Raw genomic sequence first — 23,578 nt, 5'->3', positions numbered from 1 at the left:
ATATTTAGAGTACACATAACAAAATGGGTAAAAAACCTCTACAGTGAAAACTTTAAATGTGTGAAGACAGAGATTAAGAAACATACTAGAACTCAAAGACCTCCCATGCATATTATAGCTTGATAGAATTAACATTGTGTAAAAAGATCTTCCTACCAAAACAATTTACTGATTCAATGAAATTACTTACAATCAACATCCTTATCTTATTCTTCACATAAATAGAAAGAAAATCCTCAAATTGACATGGAACCACAAAAGGCCCAGAATATTCAATTAGTTTCTATGCATTCTGCTCATTTTAAATGCTAAGTGCATCTAAGACCCCAGCTTTTATACCTCTATTTCTATCGTATCATTGATTTTTAAGTCAGTCATACTTTCAATCCTCCATTGTACCCATTTGTCCTTTTCTTTCACAGTTAGGAATTTCAGAACTCTCTCTTAAATTCTTTGAGTCTTAATGTATTCAACCATAGAATGGGTATTGGTTGTATATGATTGCCTTAGAAAGGGTGAAGGAGTTGGAGGAGAAACAACTGCAATCTTTATGCGTGCTTTGAAAATCTGGTGTAATTTGATAACTAAAAATTGTTATGTGATGTTGCTATTTGGTTTTTTTTTCTCTACATTTTCAGCATCCAACAAAAAAGCTCCAATGTGTTTATTACTTCAGCCAATTCCAGGGTAGATACCATAGATATTCCAAATTAGTTTGGGAAGCATGGGTAACTTGAAGACTGTCCTCATTCTATCCCAGGACTGCAAAAGTCTTGGAGGACATTGTATACTCAGGTTTCCAAAATTACTTGAGACCTGGAATGTTTCAACTAGAATCTCCTGCACCTAAATGTAGATTGATATCATGCCTTTTGCACGTGAACACCATTGTGTGGAGGGGTCATTTGACATACTGAGTGAATAGTCTGGAGTATTTGCTTCTGTGTTCAGTTCTTCAGGTTGCCTATGTTATTGGTACTGTGTTCATGTGGATCCCTTCCTCCTTGGTTTCTTCTTACACATATTTATTTGTTATAACCATGCATCTCTTGCTAAATCAAAGTTACAGTTTCATATTCTTAAGAGAGAGACTTCACAATCTACATATCTTTTGTATTTGTATAGATAAATATGTACAGTAAGCTGAATGGAGTTGTTATTAAAATAACATAAGGCAGACCCGTGACACACACTTGTACTCTCAGCACTCTGGAGGTGAGACACAGGGGAAGATCACTAAGCCAGTATCGGTTTCTCAGTGAGATGCTATCCATAGCACAACAAACCACCATAGTTAAGTGCTTAGAGCCATGGACAACCGAGAATGAATATACTACCCTGCATCCTGTTAAACAGAAGAATAAAATAAAATCTAGGTTGTCTCTGAAAAATTCCAGAAGAATCTATAATATATGGTGAGAAGTGTAGAGTGTGAGAGAGTGTTTTCTTCTTCAACTTGAGAAGAGACCATGAAGTAGTATGTCAGGCTAAATTCTCAGCAACTCTTTTTGCAAGTAGTATGACAAAATAATGTATTTATAGACATACATGAAGTAGTTATTTAACGATGATAGTCTTCAGGTAAATAGACTGGGGGTTATTTTGTGGTTCTTTTTTTAAAATCAGAGTCTTATGTTCCACAGGGTGCTCTCTACCTCACTATTTCGTCTAGTATGATCTTGACTGAATTCCAGGCCCTCCTGTCTCCTTCTCCCAAGGGCTGGTATTACAGATATGTGTCACCATGCCTGGTGTGTTGGATGCTCGGAGTCAAACCTGTGACTTAGTGCATGATTGACAAGCGTGCTACCAACTGAGCTATGTTCTTAGGCTCTGGGTTTTGTGTGTGTTTGGGGAAGTCAACATTCATATTTTTAAAAATTACTATGAATATATTTGTATATTTAAAACTTTAAAAACCAGTAACAGAAACATTAGTAAACACCTAATTTGTGGCCTCATTAAGGATAATGATGAACCAGAAGATGTAGTTCTGTATTAAGCACATAATTCCTGTTTCTAAAATAGGCTTGGCTGATGTCATAGCCTCATAGTTGGAAACTAAAACAGTAATGTCTGCATATTGAAGTCAGCCAAAGACCTGATTTAATATTAATATTAAGTACAACCTAGGTCCATCAAAGGTACAACCCCTGGACACACTCTCTGGGATTTCATCTATTCAGTAGGATTCTTTGAAATTCTCCAGGCTATTGAGATGGATAGACACATTTGAAAACCACTGTATTATAAGAAACTTAAAGGTTTTTCCATCCTCTAAGTTGTATTCTTTTTTAAATTGTTGTTGCCCTGAAAAAATTCATTGTACAGCATGAATATTATTTTTCAAGTGATTTTTTTTAAAGCTATGCTTGGGTAGCCAACCTGTCTTTGAATAAAATGGATAATGTATATATCCTCTGCATTTACATTTCTGCCTTCTATATTCTCACACATTCCCTAAGAAATAAAACAATTATATCCCTACCCTGTAGAAAAACTTTTAATTATCTGTCCATTTAGATTAATTTGTAAGTTCCTTATCTGTCCCAACCTGTTTTCAGTTTTACCACCTGTAATTCAGTGCTAGAGTCTTAACAGCCGTGCATACTCACCATGTCTTCCAGAGGACTCTTTCTTTCATACCGTGTATGTTCTTGTTTGTGCTGTCTTCTTTGTTGCTAATGGTGTTCATTGTAGTTCTGCTGCCATGATGAAATACCTGAGAAAAAGGTGGAAGAGCTTTTGCTCAGTTGCACAGGTATCAGGGCTGTGGTGGCACAGTACAATATGATGAGAGCATGGAGTAGAGGAATTCTGTTTACCTCAAGATCACAGGGAAGCAAGAAGAGTGGAGAAGGGACTTGGGTCTCAGGATCCTCTTTATAGGCATGTTCCCTGGTGTTGAATCCTAGTAGGTTCACAAGCTGATGACCTAACAAATGGGCCTTTTAGGGGGCCAGTCCCATCACAGCAACAGTAATTTAACAATAGATACAGGATAGGGTATTCTAGCATTGAACCCTTTAAACAAGGTCTGTTGTAAATAATTTACATAAGCTTTCTCTTATAATCTTTATACCTGTGTCTGAGACATAGTCATTTCCTTACAGTACAGATGAGGACTTGACGTTTTCAGGGGGTAAAACACTTGCTTAAAAGTAGTGTTAGCAAGTATGGCATTTTACATTTCAGATCTATTTTATTTCACTTTCCCCTTCCCCACCTCACATTGCCTATCATGACTTCTTCCCACATGTAGAGTGCATAAGCATTTGATGTTTTGAGCCTTGCTTTGAATCCTTAATAGAAGAATATTCAATCATTTTAAAAGGTAGGATAATCATTATCTTCATTTCTTCTGTCTGACCGATTTTATCAGTTTGCTGTGATTATCTTGAGTATTCTGTGTAGTTATACATGTATTTATATTTTAAGTCTTTTTCTTGTAAGTACTTACAATTTCACTTTTCCTGAACTGTAGCCCAAGACCTGCAATTCTTTTTTTTTAATACTATCCAAATTCACTTTTTTTATTAGATATTTTCTTTATTTACATTTCAAATGTTATCCCCTTTCCGGGTTTCCCCTCCGAAAACCCCCTATCCCATCTCCCCTCCCCTTGCTCACCAACCCACCCACTCTCATTTTCCTTGGGATTCCCCTACACTGGGGCATCAAGCCTCAGCACCAGGGGCCTCTCCTCCCATTGATGTCCAACAAGGCCATCCTCTGCTACATATGTGGCTGGAGCCATGGGTCCCTCCATGTGTACTCTTTGGTTGGTGGTTTAGTCCCTGAGAGCTCTGGGGGTACTGGTTAGTTCATATTGTTGTTCCTCCTATGGGGCTGCAAGCTCCTTCAGCTCCTTTGGTACTTTCTCTAACTCCTTCATTGGGGACCCTTTGCTCAGTCCAGTGGTTGGCTGAGCACATCCACCTCTGAATATGTCAGGCACTGGTAGAGCCTCTCAGGAGACAGGTATATTAGGCTCCTGTCAGCAAGCACTTATTGGCATCCACATAGTGTCTAAGTTTGGTGACTTTATATGGGATGGGTCTCTGGGGGTTGGGGGACAGTCTCTGCATGAAGATCTGCAATTCTTAATTTCAGTTGTTTTTGTTTGTTTGTTTGGTTGGTTGGTTGGTTGGTTGGTTGGTTGGTTTTGTTTTGTAGTGACCCACAAATTGACGTAGTAGTACCTGCATATAATTAACTGGACTGTGTTTTAGTCGGGTTTTCTACAGGAATAGAACTGAGAATGAGCCTGAGTGTGTGTGTGTGTGTGAGAGAGAGAGAGAGATTTATTAGAGTGCTTATAGGTTGTAGTCCTAGTAGCCCAGTAATGGCTTATCATTTGACCTTTTAGAAAATCAAGAGTCCATTAGTTGTTCAGTCAATGAGCCTGGGTGTCTCAGTAATTCCAATCTGGTGCAGGAGTTTCTGGAGTATCCCTAGAGAGCTGCTGGTCTCCTGTCTATATTAGAGTTCTGAAGAAATAGGTTCTAATACTGGCAGGTGAATGCTTTAGCAACAGGATAGGTGGACTTGGCAGCAAGAATGAAGATGAGTAGCAAAAACAGCTTCCTTTTTCATGTGCTTTTGCCTAGGCTGCTGTTAGAATGTGTGGCCCAGGCCAAGGGTGGGTCTGCCTACCTCAAATGATCCAGTCTAGAAAACTCCCCAAAGCTGTGCTCAGCTGCTTTTTGTTCATTCTTGAGGTCACTGGATTGACCATCAAGATTAGCCATCATTTTATTCAGCCATAAGCTCAGTGCAGTTGATTCCTGCTCATTTGAGAAAAGTTTATATATGTAGACAACTTTTCTAGGTCAAGTACAGCTGTACAACCTTATATAGTCTTTGTATGGAAAAAATGTTAAATTTTAACAAAAAGTTAATTTTAGCAACATTAAAAATACAATAGCCGGGTGTGGTGGCACACACCTTTAATCCTAGCACTCGGGAGGCAGAGGCAGGTGGATTTCTGAGTTTGAGGCCAGCCTGGTCCACAAAGTGAGTTCCAGGACAGCCAGGGCTATACAGAGAAACCCTGTCTCAAAAAAACAAAAATAAAACCACAATAAATTTGGCAGCATGTAATACTGTTTATTCCCTTCATCTGCTTCCCAGATGTTATTAACATTTGTAAATGTCTCTTTAGGATGCTACTTTGTAATTACAGTGTTACAGCCTAACTTGGTAACTTCTCCTTCATTAGAATGTGAAACATGTTGTAGAAGTACTCAAGAAGTGGCTGAAGGAAGAAAGAACGTGCCACTGCCTATCAGAAAATAACAAAACATGGGAAATACAACCACCAAATTCCGCAAAGCACTCATCAATGGGGATGAAAACTTGGCTTGCCAAATATATGAAAATAATCCTCAGCTAAAAGAATCCCTTGATCCCAATATTTCTTATGGAGAACCCTATCAGCACAACACACCGTTACACTATGCTGCTAGACATGGAATGAATAGAATATTAGGGTAAGTATTTCTCTAAACCCATTAGTAAGTGACCAGTGAAAAGGAAAACGCTTGTGATCTCTGAAAATATGTAATATTGAGACTTGTCCATGTTATATGATCTATTCTGAGTTCTAAGAGTAAAGGGAGTTCCCATACATGTTGCTTTGAATACATTTCTGTCCACACTGTAATGTAGAAAACAGACAGATTAGATTACAGAGGAAAGTTGAGCACTCTCAGGGTAAGAGTGAACAGTAGCCAGAGGGACCTTTGCAGAGCAGTGTAATCTCTCACAGGGAAAGTGCTTGAGGAGAGTAAGAGCAATTCAAGGCTGTTCACATTAGAAGTGAAAGTAAAGACTCTGACTTTCCCTGTGTGGTACACAGTCCCTTCCTCATTATCCAGATTACAAAATTCAGGACGAAACCCAGGACTCCTGTTACTGGACTGGAGAGCTGTGTCATCTTAGCTCTGGTGTGATTTCTGAACTACCTAGAATGTCCTTAATAGATAACCAGTTAAATATAGAATTATTAGCCAGCTGGAGGCTTTCAATGTACAAAGGAAAACGTGGCACCTCAGTGCTCCCTCACCTAAGAGTCAGTCAAAATAGATCTGTCAATCAACTGGTCAAAAATTTTCTCAGGAAAAACTGTCTGTTACAGTAAAGACTTGAGAAATACAACAAACACTGCCTAAAATATAAACTAGACACTGTGACCTCTTTATTCATTTTCACACTCACTCCTTAAGAGTATATATTGTTCTGCTATGTTCCCTTTGGACCGTTGGCTGCCAACAGACTGCTGAGAGGAGAGTGGCCTCCTCCTGGACTCCTCCCAGTTTATGGTAAAATACTAAATAACCCAGTCTTGTGCAAATCATGTGCAAATCACCACAGCTTTTGTGAGTTACAGAGTGAGTGTAACAGTGGCTGTGTCCTCTCTAGAAAACACCTTTTTGCTGCTCAGCTCCTTGTCCTCTGGCTCTTGCCTTTTTTTCTACTTCCTTGTCTTTGATTTTCCACATCCCAAGTAAGGCTGGGCATTTATTCTCAGCATTTTGGGCTGTTATGGTTTCTTTATTCATTGGTGTCACTGCAATACAGCACTGCTTTCAAATGGTGAATGAGAGCTGAGGGTCTAGGCTGACATTTACTCAAAATCTAATTAAATCTTTCAAGTAAAACAACTGCTAGTCTTTAATGCTAACAATAAAGTTTCATCTTTCAAGTGAATGCTAAAATTTTGAAGGACTCATTCTTTATATTCAACTGACAACTTCCTAATTCTTATTTTCTAATAAATTGGTAGTGATAAAACCTAATGTAATTTATTGTACAATAAAAGATGACAACATTTAGAGGTTCTCTGTGACTCACTGAATCAAATATATTTCACATTGGTATATGATTCTTTTAAATTCTGCAACTGGGCAGTGGTGGTGCATGCCTTTAATCCCAGCACTTGGGAGGCAGAGGCAGGAGGATTTCTGAGTTTGAGGCCAGCCTAGTCTACAGAGGGAGTTCCAGGACAGCCAGGACTACACAGAGAAACCCTGTCTTGACACCCCACCCTCAAAAAAAAGTCTGGTTTTCTTAAAATTCTGCATTGATTAAAAAGTTTAAAATGTCACTTAGACCATTCTATTTTTAATTAACACTACAAAAAGTTGATTCATACAGTTTCGCAGGCCAGAGTGCTGAGAATAAATGACAATAGCGTGCCAAACCCAACCTGTAAGAGTTGACCACTTGTTAGATGGTTGCTGTAGTGTCGTTATTTGAAAAGGCAATTAAACTTACTTTTCCATTTCCTAAACTATATAGAGCCTATATTTTGTTCATATACTATGCTTGAACCAAAGTATGTTAAGATAGATTGTGTCCTATGGAAATTTATCTGGAGGTTCTAGAGCTAAAGGAGTGGATACAAGCCCCCATCCCTAACCCAGAAGCAGTCTCCAATTGATAACCATTTGTAAATGTAAATTTAGTTTCCACCAAGAAGATCTCAGTGGGGAAACAAACTACTCATAAGGATAAGCTGCGTGCCCAGCACTAGATGGCCAACAGAAAAGTAAACTGATCAAAAATGCCATGTTAGAACTTTTCCTTTATTTTAAATTTTTATTATTTTATTTAAGTAACCTTTTGCTGTGTAACATCCTCTGTCCCCTCCTTCTTTTTCTTTTCTTTTTCCCTTTTCCTTGTATAGTCTCATTGCTTTATAGGCACTAATGTTTACTTCTGTTGTGTGTGTGTGCGCGTGCGTGCGTGCGTGCGTGCGTGCATGCGTGCGTGTATGTGATTCATGCACACGAATGCATTCATTACATGTGCCACAGCTCATGGTGGATGTCAGAGAACAACTAAAGAGTCATTTCTGTCCTGCTACACGAGTGCTATGAATGAAACTGAGATTGTCAGCCTTTTGTCACAAGCTCTTTGCCTTCGAAGCTATTTTGCTGGCTCTCCATCTTAATTAAGTGAATTAGTCAGTGACACACCTCAATAGAAATTGGACTTTAGCTTTGAAGTAGACTTAACCCTTAAAATTGCTATCTTCTTTGTATTTTTAGGTAGGAAAAAGTTGTTTTTATCCTTCCTTTCCATTTTAGGACTTTTCTTTTTGGTAGAGATGGAAACCCAAATAAACGGAATGTGCACAATGAAACATCTATGCATTTGTTGTGTATGGGACCTCAAATCATGATATCTGAAGGAACCCTTCATCCTCGCTTAGCACGGCCTGTGGAAGATGATTTCAGAAGGGCAGATTGTCTGCAGATGATCTTACAGTGGAAAGGAGCAAAACTTGACCAAGGCGAATATGAGAGAGCGGCTATTGATGCAGTTGATAACAAAAAGAACACACCCCTTCACTATGCTGCAGCCTCAGGGATGAAAGCCTGTGTAGAGGTAAAACCTGCTTGCTTTTCCATATTCTGTGCTAGCAGATTGTATGTTGATAGTATGTGGTCTTAGCAGTTCTCTAGTCAGTCTAAAAGAACCAAAGCCCTTTGTAAGTGCCTTTATAAGCCCTTACACTGCTTTAGGGAACAGCAACCAAAGTGTAGCTTTCCAGCTTTTCAGAATATAATGTAATAAAAATCAATAAGAATAATTGTTAATATCTCTTAAGATATTAATAGGTCAGTACTATGATACTGAAAATAGTAGGGGTTTTTGTCTGTGTTTGCTGAACATTTAATAGCCAATTTCTAAAACTTTCATATCTTGGATATGGGGGAAAGATGACAACTATTACTTATTTATATATTATCTTTACTTGATTTGTTTATTAATAGATAACTGTTGATGGATGCATTTGTTATACTCCTTTTTAAAACCTTGTCTTTAAAATGTCTTTTCACTTGACTCTGTGTTCAAGTATTCTTGAATTCATACTACATTTTGGCAATTTTTATTTATAAGTATTTATTATATATTACTAATATATAAAGCATCTTCAAAGCTTAGAAATCACTCAATCTTTGATTTCTTAAAAGATGTTGTAACTGTGATACAGCTCAGACAGGAAAGGTATCCTAGCAGTTGGGAGTCAGGGAGTACCCCAGAGTCACGCTGCACAACAAACCTCACAGAAGAGATTTATTGGGAAAGACACAAGACAGTAACCACCTCTGCTCAAGAGAGAAGCAGCAAAGAACTGAGTAGGAGCCAGACTTTATAGAGTTTCTTGTGGGGTGGAGCTTTCCAGGATGGTCTGGGATTGGTGAGATTTTATAGCCCAATCTTGGGGCAAGCTCAGGGATTGGTGGGATTCTGTGGCCTGATCATGGGCTTTTCTTTCTCTGTCAGGCAGAGACAACTACTTAGGCCTTTTCTGTGCTCACCTCCTAGGGAGGAATCTGTGGTGACTCACTCACATGTGTGGGACTAGATGGTCCTTGAATGTGTTAAGGTAGAAATAGCTTGTTCTTGTTAGTAGCAATAATGTTTTAATTTCTGCTTTAGTAACTTGCTTCTAACAATTCCTAATAAGGAATGCTAAGTAGTGGCCAGTTTTTAAGTATATTTACAATGTTGTACATTTTAAATTGTTGAAAAATGGGGTGGTAATTTTACCAGTATGTTATTGTTGTTCACAGAGGGGTATGTTACATAGTATTTGTAAGGCCTTGATAGGTGTGTTATCTGTTTGCACTGCCAGCATATCACATGAGCCACTCTGCTTGGTGACCGTTCTCATTTTTTATATTCTAAACATTCCAAGTAGAGCCTTAGGAACACCTCACATTTATTCTAGCATTCACTGACAAATTTCAGTATAATATTTTTCCACTTAAAGTTTATCACCAATTTTTTAACTGTGTTCTTGCTCAGCTCTCGACCCTTAATGACCTTTTGCCATGATTATTATTAAACTGGAAGTGTTTTCCTAGCATAAGTGCCTAAACACGTGGTAATATGTAACACTATGTAACTAAAGTTCCTAGAATATCATGTATTTATAAAATTTACTATCATGGGTAATTTAAATACTTTTAAACTTCTCTACCTTATTGCTTACATTTTTTTATTTTAAAACTAATAGGAATAAATACCACTTCTATAATTTTTAAATATTCTTAATGCTTAGTGGTACCAAGTATCATATAATGATATACATTGTGTGAATAAATACCACCAGATATTTATTATTTTTCATAAAACTGTGAGACCATCTAGTGATGGAAGGGGCAGATATGTCCTGTATTGGTCTTGTTGCTACTTATGACACATCTTGTGATAGTTTTCTCTGGGGTGCTTGGGATAAATCTCAGGATTATCTCAAAAGACCCCTTAGTCACTAAGGTTTGATTCACTAACACTTCTCTGCATAATCTTTAAACTTAGAGATTACTCCCCCAAACCCAGTAGGTCCAACCTAATTTTACTTAACTTTTAGGGATTCATATTTATGAAAGCATTCTCTAGTTGTTAATTTTGATTCTTTTCCTTATTTGTATTAGTTTTTTCTTTGCTTTGGCAAAATAACTTAAGGCACTCACACTCACAAAAGTAACTTTGGAGGGAAATTTTTTGAGTCATAGTTTGAAGTTGTAGTTAATCATAGCCAGAAAAGCATGTTTGGATGAGTGGCTCTACAGGAGAAGAGGGTGCATCTGGGGCTTCTCAGTCCTTGAGAAAGTAGAAAGCAAACAGTGGGACTGGGCTGTACAAGTTCAAAACTCACTAGCCTACTTTACTCACTCTTACTAGTATGTTTTTAATCAACAAAACACACTATAAAATAACACAACACCTTACAGCCTACTTCAGTGACCCATTTCCTATAGTGAGACTCTACTCCTAAGGGTTCCACAGCCTTCCAAAACATTACTATTAGTTGGAAATCAGAAGTTCAGACACATGAACCTTGTGGGGTGGCTATCTTTCACATTCAAAACACAACAGTGTGTTTATTTAAGAGTAGTGTTTAGTGAGTTATGTGGGGCTGCAAAGATGGCTCATTTGTTCTTCTTGCCCCAAGAGTCCTGGGTTCCCAACACCCACATGGTGCCTCACAACCATACCTGTTTTCCAGTTCTAGGGTATCCAACATCCTCTTCTGAACTTCAGGCACTCACATGGTAATATGCATATATGCAAGCAAAATAGTCATAAATAAAATAAATCTTAAAAAGAAAAGAATTTAGAAATGCATTCTTTGACAGTTTCTTCTGCATTTAATAATTTGGAGTTTCCTGTGGTTCCTGGTTTTCTGTCTGTCTGTCTGTCTGCTTGCTTGCTTGCTTGCTTGCTTTTGAGACAAGAATCTCTAATATGTAGCCCTGACTGTCCTGGTACTACTATGTAGACCAGGCTGATTTCGAAATCACAGAGATCCACCTGCCACCTGACTACACCTGACTACTTGGCTTAAAGGCAAGGGCCACCATGCCCATCTGTGGGTCCTTATTTTGAATCATCGAAATGAAATGTTTATAGCAATACTCCTTCCTGGGTACCATGTTCCCATAAGTGTTTCCCTATATACATATACTCACACTATGCATAGCATGAAAATTATAGCCTTAATTATAAAATGCTTTTAGAGACTTCAGATAGCAAGGTATTAAAGGCTTTGTACAGAATTTTATCTGTGTCTCTGTCTCTGATGCTTTGCCTGATTCCAATGAAGTTTCTCATGCTTTGTTGCTTCTATGTTGACTTCCTTGTAAGTATACTGTAGCAGTCTCAAATTCAGTGTTTCTGAAGCTGGGCTCAGTCATCTCTCTACTAGCTTGAGAATCTGGTTTCTCTTAATGATGCTGCCATTCTCTGCAAAACCTTCATACCTTGGATTATTCACATATGCTCCTCCTTCTCCCTCATTGTATCAAATTAATTCTGCTCATTAGCAGAATAGGACTCTTCATTGTCTGCATTGCTCTAGTCAGTCCCTTCCTTTGTTGTTGCTCTTGCTTGAGACACACTAGAGCCCAGGCTTGACTCTATATAGCTAAGGAAAACCTTGAATTTGGTTCTCCTGTTTCCACCTCCTAAATTACATGTATGTACCACAGGCCTGGTCATCTTTTTTTATGTTTTGGCTGCTCTCTTCATACCAGATGCTTTAACTCTTCACCCAGCCACCATGTCATTTGCATATTCCGCATTCAAACTATAAGTATGCAGTTAAATGTCTTAAGTGTATTAAGGTAGGGGGAGAGGTGGCTCAGCAGTTAACACTGAGTGTGCTTCCAGACCAGAGCTCTAGTCCCAGCAACCACAGAGCAGCCAACGGTTTTCTGTAACTCTAGTTCTAGGTAATCCAACGCCTTCTTCTGGCTTCTGAAAGCACTGTGGACATGTGGTATATATACATGCAGGCAAAAGACTGATACATATACAATATTTTTAACAAAGAAATGCTTATATGATATATATTACAGATAAACTATAAATAATATTCCTATAATTTTAATGTCTTCATATGCCAGAGAATTATTTGAGAGTTAGTAATTTTTTTTTCTGTTAAAACCTAAATAATAAATATTTTAGGCAACTTAGCCAGTGTAGCCTACGAGTGACTGTATGTTCATTTGTAAACAAAGAAGTATAGCAGTGTTCCAAAACATTGTTAGTTTGTGAACATTGCCAACTGATTTTTATTATAACTCTTATGTATCATGAAATATTCTTCAAGTTATTTAAAGTGTTTAAGAATATTAAAATCCATACAGAAGAGGCAGCCAGCTTGATTTGGCCCAGTTTGTGATAGTCCTCCATGACATACAAAGAATTGGGAAAAGAAACCATACCTCAAAAACACCCTCACTCACCGTACTCCCCCCCCCCCCCCCGTGTGTGTGTGTGTGTGTATACATACTTAGTATACACACACACACACACACACACAGATGCTTTATACATGCCCATTCATACATATGCATGTATATAGCATTATCAATGTATAATATGCATTTGCTTTAAATTCACTGTATGTAAATTTTAGTAGTATATAAAACTGCTAGGAATTTAACGTGATAATTCATATTCTGGATTTTTTTGTAACTAAGAGCTTTTTTCTGCTTTGGAATAGGAATGAACTTTGATGAAAGTGCTATCAATTCACATAATCTAACAAAACAACACTCTTCCCGTTTGGTCGACTTCCCCAAGTTAGTCATAGTCAGTAGGCCACATTTTATCTCTATTAGTGATTAACCTGTAATAGTGGCCCTGTAGATGGCTGCAGTGTAAAGGCTTAGTTTTTGAGAGTACATCACACTTGGTAAAAAACATTTTTATGAAAATTATTGGTATAGCACATATTTCCTGTACATTTGACCCTAAATGCTTATTTAGAATTATATCTGTAACTAATGGTTGGATCAAGTAAAAGTCACCAGAAAAACATACATGGTAAGTCACAGTTCTCCCTTTATTACAGCCCATAGAACCTGTTTAATATTTTCAGCTCCTATCAGTATTTCACACTTCATTGAAATCCACAAAAACCACTCACCAGTCTGACTGAAGAGTCTACCTAATTGTGTTGGTTTTAGCTAGTACCTAGAGTTTTAATACAAAAGAAAGAGGACTCTTCCAGATCAGCAGCTATGTAGCTTCCTATCTGAACTTCAGTTTTCTGATCATATTAAACACCTGACTGCCAGACTCCAAAGCAATAGTAGTAGATTCTAGGAGGATGTTAGCCTGTTCCTGTGGTAATTGTTTTACATGGCAGATTTACAAGTGCTATGCAGGCTTCAGGTATCTTGAGATTGAAGAATTTTGTAGGGAAATAATCCGAAGTAAGAGTGACTTAGAAAAAGGGAAGAGTGGGCCATATTAAGTAGAAGCCACTAAATGCTAGACATTAGGGTCAGGTCCAGAAAACTAAACAATACAAAAATTTGAATGGAGAAGTAATCTTATGCAAGCAAATAAAGAACTATTAGCCTATTGGTTGGAATATAGATTAGGTTTGAAACACTTTCAAAGCGGTGAGTGCTTCCTGACGTCTTCGCATCAGTCTTCTGAGAACTTAGTGGAAATGCAGAAACTACAGCCTGATGACAAACCAGCTGAATCTGAATGTATAGTTTATTAAGACTCTTATTGCAGTCATTGTCAAGTAAGTCTCTGTCATATTCAGATGAAAGAACAACAACCTCTAGCTTTGAGCACAGTCCACATTGAAATCTCCTATAAAAAATAATGACTATTCCAGGTCCTATCTAGGACTATCAAGGTGCCCAGATCAGCCTTGCATACATAGTACTGAAAGTGCTGCGCTGGAATGGTCTTGCCAGCTGTGACTGCCCGGAAACCACATACTAGGACAGGTTTACAGTAGCCTGCATGCCTCCATTCTGTAGTCACGTTGGGAATCAATGTGCCAGCAGGAGTGATAGAGCTAAGGTTGATGCAGTAACTCCTGTTCTAAGCTGACACACAGCCTGGATCTGTGGGGATATTAGAGAAGCACAGACACAGTGGACAGAGGACAATGAGAAGAACCAATAGCATGGCTGACCAAAAGTACAGGAGAGAAAGAAAAATCATGAGACATTTTTAAAGTTTAAGTATTGAATAACTGTAATCTTTTTTATATTTAAGTGCAGTTTTATTTGGTTGTGGGAAATTGACAAATACTTAAGAATTTGACGTTAGCCATAGAAACTCATTTGTCACTAAAACAAGAATTCCCAACTGTGAAAATAAAAGTCATTGCAAACTAATGCCTTCTATTATTTAAAACATATTTTCAATTTTAGTTATATGTTTAATTTAAATTTTAATTATATTTTAATTTTACATTAAAATACATTTAGATACATTGTCTGCTGTTACATTTTTGTTATGCCAGTTATATATTTAATTTCATTTGTAGCATGAAATAAACTTAATCAAATCTATAGTTGTGAGTCTTTTTCTAAAATCTCTTTTAGCTCTTAGTAAAACATGGAGGAGACTTGTTTGCTGAAAATGAAAATAAAGATACTCCTTGTGATTGTGCCGAAAAGCAGCACCACAAAGACCTGGCCCTCAGTCTGGAGTCTCAGATGGTGTTCTCTCGGGACCCGGAGGCTGAGGAAATAGAAGCTGAGTATGCTGCCTTAGACAAGCGAGAGGTACGGGGATTGATTTACTTAAAATGTTTTTCTTTAAACTCTGTGTGGGTGGTCGTTTTTGCAGTATGCTTAATAGCCTCAGCAGTGCTTAATCCATAGCAGTGAGCATAAAAAGACATCTAAAACCGTGAATGTCAAGTCTTTCCTCTAACATGCTTATATACTTGTTAATGTGTAAGTCCTGCTTACCCATGGGCCCTCATGGGCCCCACTCTCTGTCAGTCTTTCCCTTGAACACATGTTGTTCTTGACAACACACAAAGGCTTTGGTAACTCCCACCAAAAACTCAAAATAAAAGGAAAATGTAAAACTAAAAATCCTAATTCCTCAGTGTTTCAGATTAACTTCATTCTAACAAGAATCTCTTAACTAGTGGCTTATATGTATATTACTGAATCTCTTTCATGAATTCTCAAAAATTTCTGAACCTTTGTACATCTCACAATGGAAAGGAACTGAGTTCCCAGAATTCATGTTTCCATTTCTTAACTGTGTGTTTGTTTGATTATTTTATACAGTTCTTCTTTTGGCTTAGGTTAGTGTGAAAACAAAGAGACCGTTCATACTAAGTGTTTGCTGACTCTTTCTCATGGGTTTGAACACACAGGAATCAGAAATTATTTGAATAAGTTGTCACAATTAAAGTGAGTTAACTTTATTCTTCCTACTCTTTCAAATACAAGCACCTTGCTTCCCATTTGCCTACCTTTTGACAGTCCATGATTTTGAGGCAAACAGTAATTGGTACTCTAATAATACAGACATTTAGTGAGAGATATTTCAGTAGTGTTTCACAAAGAAGTTGATGTAATGCAAGGGAAAGTGAATAATGATAGATTTAGTTTTTATCTCTCATGATACCATCTTAATTTAGTTCCTAATCTAAAAGTAATAGAACTTTGGAGAGAAGAAAATATAAGATAAAGGAATTAATAAAAATTATTAACAGGTTTATATCTAAGTGAATTTAGAATAACTATATGTTTTGTTGGGAAAAGTTACAGAGCAGAAAAACATTCAATACTAAATTTTTAATTTATTCATCACTCATACAATATATACAACCCACCATTTCCCCTCCTTCCCCTCCACCCAGTGCCCCACCCCAATAATATACTGCTCCTTCTTTCCCCTTTAGAAAGAAACTCTGGGCTCCCATGGATATCAAACAAAGACGTTGCAATGAGACTAGGCACATCCTGTCATATTAAGGCTGGACAAGGCAACCCAGTCCAGAGAACAGGCCAGAGAGTCAAAGACACTCCCACTCTCGCTGTTAGGAGTCCCACAAAAACACTACACCGAACAACTACAACACATGGTCCCATGCAGGCTTGCGATAGCCACTTCAGTGTCTGTGAGCCTCTATGAAGCCTGCTGAGTTGATTCTGTAGACTTGTTCTGGTTTCCTCTACTCCTCTGAGTCCTACATTCCTTCCTCCCTGTCTTTTTGGGGTTCTCTGAATTCTACTCAATGTTTGGCTGTGGATCTCTGAATATGCTCTCATCAGTTGCTAAAGACTCTCTGATGGGTTTAGGCTAGACATCAATCTGTATAGCAGAATATCATTAGGAAACATTTCATTCACATGGATCTATGGGTGCCATTCCCTTTCAAACCAGGGTGGTGGTGGTGGTGGTGTTTTTATTTCCTTTGTTTTCCTGAATGTTGTTAACCTGAACAGGTTGGAGTATTCCTTCGAGAGCCTTCTGTAGTGCTGGATTTCTACATAGATGTTGTTTAAATTTGACTTTATAATGGACTGTCTTGTTTTCTCCATCTATGGCGATGGGAAGGTTTGTTGGGTATAGTAGTCTGGGCTGACATCTGTGCTCTCTTAGAGTCTTCAGGACATCTGTCCAGCCCCTTCGGACTTTTACAGTCTCCATGGAAAAGGCAGGTGTAATTCTAGTATGTGTGTAATAGGTCCTCTTTTCTTGCAGCTTTCAATGTTCTTTCTTTGTTCTGTATGGTTTGTGTTTATTATTATGTAGTATACCAGCTAGTTTTGTGTCAACTTGACACAGGCTGGAGTTATCACAGAGAAAGGAGCTTCAGTTGGGGAAATGCCTCCATGAGATCCAGCTGTAAGGCATTTCCTCAATTAGTGATCAAGGGGGAAAGGCCCCTTGTGGGTGGTGCCATCTCTGGGCTGGTAGTCTTGGGTTCTATAAGAGAGCAGGCTGAGCAAGCCAGAGAAAGCAAGCAAGCCAGTAAGGAGCATCCCTCCATGGCCTCTGCATCAGCTCCTGCTTCCTGACCTGCTTGAGTTCCAGTTCTGACTTCCTTTGGTATGAACAGCAATGTGGAAGAGTAAGCTGAATGAAAACCCTTTCCTCCCCAACTGCTTCTTGGTCATAATGTTTGTGCACGAATAGAAACCCTGACTAAGACATACGGTGACAGGACTTTCTCTTTTGGTTCAATCTATTTTGTGTTCTGTAAGCTTATCACACCTTTATAAGCATGTCCTTCTTAGGTTAGTCAAATTTTCATCTATGATTTTCTTGAAAATATTTTCTGGGATTTTGAACTAAATTCTTCTTTTATTCCTATTATTCTTAGGCTTGGTCTTTTTATAGTGTCCTATACTTCCTAGGGATACAGTTGCAGGGGGACCACTGAAAGAGTGGAGCAAGTTCTCGTGGGACAGCTTACCTAGCTCCACAGGGTATGTGTACCTGAGGGAACAGAGAGTGGGAAGGTCCTCCTGCAGGGTGGGTGGCCTACAAGGGCAGGAGCTGTCTGTTGGCAACTTGGACACAGCAGCCAGGTGGGGAGTGACAACTGAGGATTGGGTCTGTTGGAAACTAGTTCATGACAAATGTCTGGGGGGCATGTAGCCTACCTAGTTTTCTGGAAGAGGTGCCATAGTCTTAAAATTCTTAAATTATAATAATATGTATAATTATAATTTAAAAAATATCTTCTTCCTAACTCTATTTCCCAAATGGTACTAGGTTTTGAAGCTCTCAGTCAGATATAAGCAAGACTATAGTCAATTTTTAATGTGAATAAAATCGTATTTTACATTGACTTTACTGGGTCCGTCTATGAAGAAGACCTGGCTGTCCTGGAACTTAGTATATAGACCAAGCTGTCTTTGAACTCCAGAGATCTTTCTGCCTCTGCCCCCTAAGTGCTAGGATTAAAGGTGTGTACCACCAAATCTGACTCATAAAAATTTTAAAATGTAACAATTTATAGTGCAAATTTTTATTTTTACAAAGTTGGGACATATAGTTTGTATATTTTGACTTTTCTCACTGACGAACATATCTGATTTAGATATTTTTTCATTTATTTATTTTATTGAGTGTATGGTGGAAGAGAGAAAATGGGTCAAAAGGCTGATTTAGATATTTTTAACCTTTATATTTGAGATAAGGTTTCCCTTCGTCTTATGGTATAGATAGTATATGGCATAGCCTGGAACTTTTGACACATCTTAATTTAGGACAAATTGTTAGTGCTATTTTAAAAGCAAAATAATTAACAAATCAGATAATCTAAGTGTCATCGTCATTTTTGATTGTTTTTTAATCTGCTTTACCCATCTTCCAACAAGATTGTCTGCTTTGACAGGCAGAATTTTAGGTGAGTAGAAGTATGGGTGAGGAATAACGATAGGCTACCTGCACTCCTGATATTTATATTCTAACAGAGAGACATATTAAGAATTTGAAAATTAAACGAGCACATAATTTCCACAGAGTGGTTCTTATTCTAAAGAAATAAAAGTGATTTTTTAAAAACTGGTGATGATTAGGCCTCTGTACAGTGTCTGTCATAAAAGGTTATATCCTGCCTGCCTCTGAGTAAGCAAAGGGAAAGCGGCAGTGCCCTGGGTCCCTCACCCAGCGGGAACCCACAGGCTGCACATGGTCTGGCTAACAGAGCTAAAAGGTTTTCCTTGTTAGAGCAAAGCTTCCAGTCAGGAAGAAGGATAGGATGGTCCACACGTAAGCAGGAGCAGCTAAGTAAGAGAAGAAGCTGGCATGGAGGACTCCTGTGCTAACTCTTCTGCTTTCTTTCCCAAACCAACCTCAGGGTCAGCTACAGTTGCTATTAAAGGAGTGTGAGCCATCCTTTTTCTCCTCTAAGTGTCTTTCATATCTTGAAAGAGAGTGTGTGTGTGTGTGTGTGTGTGTGTGTGTGTGTGTGTGCGTGTGTGTGCGTGTGTGTGCGTGCTCTCACACGCGCAAGCACAAGTACGTCAGAGGACAAATTCTCTCCTTGGATTGGTAGACCAAACTCAGGTCATGATGCCTGTGCACAAATGCTTCGCCCAGCTGAGAAATCTCTTTTTTACAATGAACTTGTTTACCTGTAGCTGGATTGGCTGACTAATTTCAATTCTGGAATAAATAATAGAAAAAATATTCTTTTCATGATTGATTTATATTATAGTTTTTGAAGATAACTGTCTTCTTCTTCTTTTTTTAAACCTGTCATCAAAATAATAGTTTGTGTATTGGTCTGTTGCTCCTTTCTTCTGTGGTTCTTCCATAGCAGTCATATGCACAATTACAGAAGAGGAGGTGCTTTTTGTTCCTGGCTCCTTTTTAACTTAGCTTCCTTTTTTTTGTATCAGTTTTGACTTTTTTTTGAAGATTATTGCTGGCTTATAATCTGAAAATAGTAACAGCTTATCTTTGCAACAAGAAAGAGACAGGAACCTTCATTTTTATTGTTGCCACAGAAGGGAGAGCTAGTGTGCACTTGAGACTGAGCAGTGTATTGAAATGTTTCACATGACCTAATTACCGCTCTGCTGCAGTTTTGCCAAGAATGTGTTATGTGCTCATGAAGTGTACTGGCTAGTTTTGTGTCAACTTGACACAGCTGGAGTTATCACAGAGAAAGGAGCTTCAGTTGAGGAAATGCCTCCATGAGATCCAGCTGTAAGGGTGGGACCATCCCTGGGCTGGTAGTCTTGGGTTCTATAAGAGAGCAGGCTGAGCAAGCCAGGGAAAGCAAGCCAGTAAAGAACATTCCTCCATGGCTTCTGCATCAGCTCCTGCTCCCTAACCTGTTTGAGTTCCAGTCCTGACTTCCCTTGGTGATGAACAGCAGCATGGAAGTGTAAGCCAAATAAACCCTTTCCTCCCCAACTGCTTCTTGGTCATGATGTTTGTGCAGGAATAGAAACCCTGACTAAGACAAATTGGTACCAGCAGAGTGGGGTATTCCTGTGACAACCTGGCCATGTTTTGGGGAGGACTGTGGAAGGACTTTGGAACTTTGAGCCAGAAGATCCATTAGCTGTTAAGAGCTCTGTGGGATGTTGTATAGGAGCTTGGAAGATAATGTTGAGAAGAGTGCAGAAGATAGAGGTCTGGCTTGTGAAATTTCAGAGGGAAGATTAAAGACTCTAATCAGGGCCATTGCTGTTTTGATTGTGAAGATTTTGTAGTTCTGGTTAGCTGGGGCTGAAGAATCAGTTGTGGTTAACAAGATACCAGAACTACTAAAGCAAAAACTTTGCATTACTGGGACTATTGATGCTGGTTAACTGGAGCTAAGAAATTAGCGGTGATTAAGAAGAGACCAGCATCATTGAGGTGATATCTTCTGGGAAGTGTTTTTTTGAGAGCACAGAGGCTGTGTTCCAGAGATAGCCACGGTTGTACCTTGTGCTGTGGATGGACTTGGTAATGTGTAAGAGTCACCCAGGTGGTACTGGTTTTGAAGGCATGAAGGGGTCATGCAGAGCAGCTGAGGCTCGGCACTGTGAGAGGCCATGGAAGGCCATTGGTGAAAGTGCAGCCTTAGTTGCGGTTGATGGCCCAGGACTGAAGGGGTCATGCAGTGTTTTACCAAGAGCAGCAGCAGTGGAGTACAGGCATCTGGAGCCTAGAGGACGATGCGTGTGCTACAAAGGGCACGGCTGGAGAAGCGACCCAAGCCCTTGGAGGAGCCCAGAAGATCGTGAGTTGGATCTCAGACGTTGGATGGTTGGAGATTGATTTTTGCTTTTGATTGTGACTGTGCCCTGATATTTTCCCTCTTGAAGGAAAAAAATATTTTAGTGGATCCCCACAGTTAAGAGACTTTTAATTGTAAAAAGACTTTAAATTTTAAAAGAAATGGATATTTTAAAGAGACTGAAATTTTAGAATATGTAAAGACTGTGGGACATTTGGACCATCTAGAGACTACCATATCCAGGGATCCATCCCATAATCAGCTTCCAAATGCTGACACCATTGCATACACTAGCAAGATTTTGCTGAAAGGACCCTGATATAGCTGTCTCTTGTGAGACTATGCCGGGACCTAGCAAACACAGAAGTGGATGCTCACAGTCAGCTATTGGATGGATCACAGGGCCCCCAATGGAGGAGCTAGAGAAAGTACCCAAGGAGCTAAAGGGATCTGCAATCCTATAGGTGGAAGAACCAGTACTCCCTCCCCCCCGCCCCCCCCCCCCAGCTTGTGTCTGTAGCTGCATATGAATCAGAAGATGGCTTAGTCGGCCATCAGTGGAAAGAAAGGCCCCATTGGTCTTGCAAATTTTATATGCCTCAGTACAGGGGAACGCCAGAGCCAAGAAGTGGGAGTAGGTGTGTGGGGGAGTTGGTGGGGGAGCGTGTGGGGGGATTTTGGGATAACATTGGAAATGTAAATGAAATAAATACCCAATAAAATAAATAAATAAGTAAATAAATAAAGTTATTTAGACCTTGGGGATGAATAAGAATGTAGGGCTTACTAGTGATGTGTTTGTGTGTCAAATTGACAAGGGGTCAATTGTAGTGGCTAGTTTTGTGTCAACTTGACACAGCTGGAGTTATCACAGAAAAAGGAGCTTCAGTTGAGGAAATGCCCCTTGTGGGTGGGACCATCTCTGGACTGGCAGTCTTGGGTTCTATAAGAGAGCAGGCTGAGCAAGCCAGGGGAGGCAAGCCAGTACAGAACATCCCTCCATGGCCTCTGCATCAGCTCCTGCTTGAGTTCCAGTCCTGACTTCCTTTGGTGATCCACAGAAGTATGGAAGTGTAAACCGAATAAACCCTTTCCTCCCCAACTTGCTTCTTGGTCATGATGTTTGTGCAGGAATAGAAACCCTGACTAAGACATGAAGGCAGTGTGCCTTTGCCCTTCAAGAACTCTTCCACTTGAATATAAATCTGAAGTATTTATAAGTTTAATGTATACAGGCCACTTTATATTTCTCTTAAATATTGGAAATCCACATACTCTGTATGTTGTCAGAATTGCAAGAAAGAGTTTTTTACTAAATATTTGTTTAACTGTTGTAATTAAATTTGCTATTTCCTCTCTACTTTAGTTGACTTCACATGAAGGAGGTAGAAAGATAACTAATCTGAAAGAGAACTTTTAGGGAACAAATGCAGGAAATACACAGTTCCTACCACTGGGGATCCCGAGAGTCCTTCTGTTGCTGAGGCAGGGTGGATCCCTAGGAGTGTGTGGCCAAAGTTGGAACATGGGTTTAAGAAAATGTGTCACAGGTTGTATGAAATCTCTCAAACACATTCTGCAGATTAGCTATGAAGGGATTTATTGTGTTCTACAGGGGAAAGTTTGCTTTATAATTAGCTTAACAACAAGCTTTTGATAATTTTCTAATGATAATTAGGATTAAATTACAGTGTTTATTAAATGATATCCCTATTTGGAACCTGGGTTAATTTTTATAACTTTGTGGTTAATTTCATATAATCACAGTATGGGATAGCCACAAAAACATACACAAATGAAGTAGGATGTTTATGGCATGTGATGGAAAATGTTTCACATAAGTTTGCTTCTCCATTTGTAATGAGAAGAGCTCTGCAGACTGTGCACATGGCCACTGTTTGTATCTCCTAACATCTGGGGGAGGCAGATTTTCATTTTTTATCTTTTCAATAATTTTTATTCATTTTATATCGTGATCACAGCCCCCCTTCTCTCCTCCCTCTCCTACCCTTGCAAATCCCTCCTCCCATTCCTCCTCCTCCTCCTCCTCAGAGAAGGGGAACCCCCCCTTGGTTACCACCCAACCTTGGGACATCAAATCTCAGCAGAACTAGGCATATTCTCTCCCACTGAGGCCCATCTAGGTAGTCCCCCTTTCCAGCTCACTCAGTCCTTCCCCTCTCTTGTACAAGACTCCTTGTGCTCCACCTGATATTTGGCTGTAGGTCTCTGGATCTGTTTCTATCGTCTGCTGGGTGGAGCCCCTCACAAGACAGTCTTGCTAGGCTCCTGTCTGCAAACATAGCAAAGTATCATTAATAGTGTCAGGGGCTGTCTCTCTCCCATGGAATGGGTCCCATGTTGGGCCATTCCCTATTCCCTCAGTCTCTGCTCCATCTTTTTCCTTGCACATTTGTAGGTAGGACAAATTGGGAGTTTTATTTGTAAAGTTTCTCATTCTGCTGCTTTTAAGTAGTCCTCAGCATTTTACAGTACTGCCTTAATATTTGCCCTTTGCATACTTTTTGTGCTGATGTGATGATACTACATATTTTATTTGAAGTTTTCATTCTTAATGCTTGT

General features: G+C 39.0%; 1 protein-coding gene across 4 annotated transcripts in view; it reads left to right on the top strand.

Moving 5' to 3' along the window:
• Ankib1 (ankyrin repeat and IBR domain containing 1) overlaps positions 1 to 23,578 on the top strand; it is a 102,366-nt gene that overhangs the window by 26,098 nt on the left and 52,690 nt on the right. For 3 of the 4 annotated variants that reach the window (XM_021162020.3, XM_021162019.3, XM_085836401.1), the window contains exons 2-4: positions 5,222 to 5,492; positions 8,094 to 8,394; positions 14,883 to 15,065. In XM_021162020.3, the coding sequence (XP_021017679.1) occupies positions 5,305 to 5,492; positions 8,094 to 8,394; positions 14,883 to 15,065 (672 nt within the window). In that variant the 5' untranslated portion in view covers positions 5,222 to 5,304. Of the gene's footprint in view, positions 1 to 3,313; positions 3,335 to 5,221; positions 5,493 to 8,093; positions 8,395 to 14,882; positions 15,066 to 23,578 lie in introns of those variants that run through there. The other variant, XM_029477841.2, reaches the window with a different exon arrangement.

The sequence above is a fragment of the Mus caroli genome, unplaced genomic scaffold (assembly GCF_978045245.1).
Source record: "Mus caroli unplaced genomic scaffold, Mus_caroli_1 scaffold_4, whole genome shotgun sequence".
Classification (NCBI taxonomy): domain Eukaryota; kingdom Metazoa; phylum Chordata; class Mammalia; order Rodentia; family Muridae; genus Mus; species Mus caroli.
Note: the sequence above shows the minus strand (reverse complement) of the source record. Positions and strands in the feature narration are given on the sequence as shown.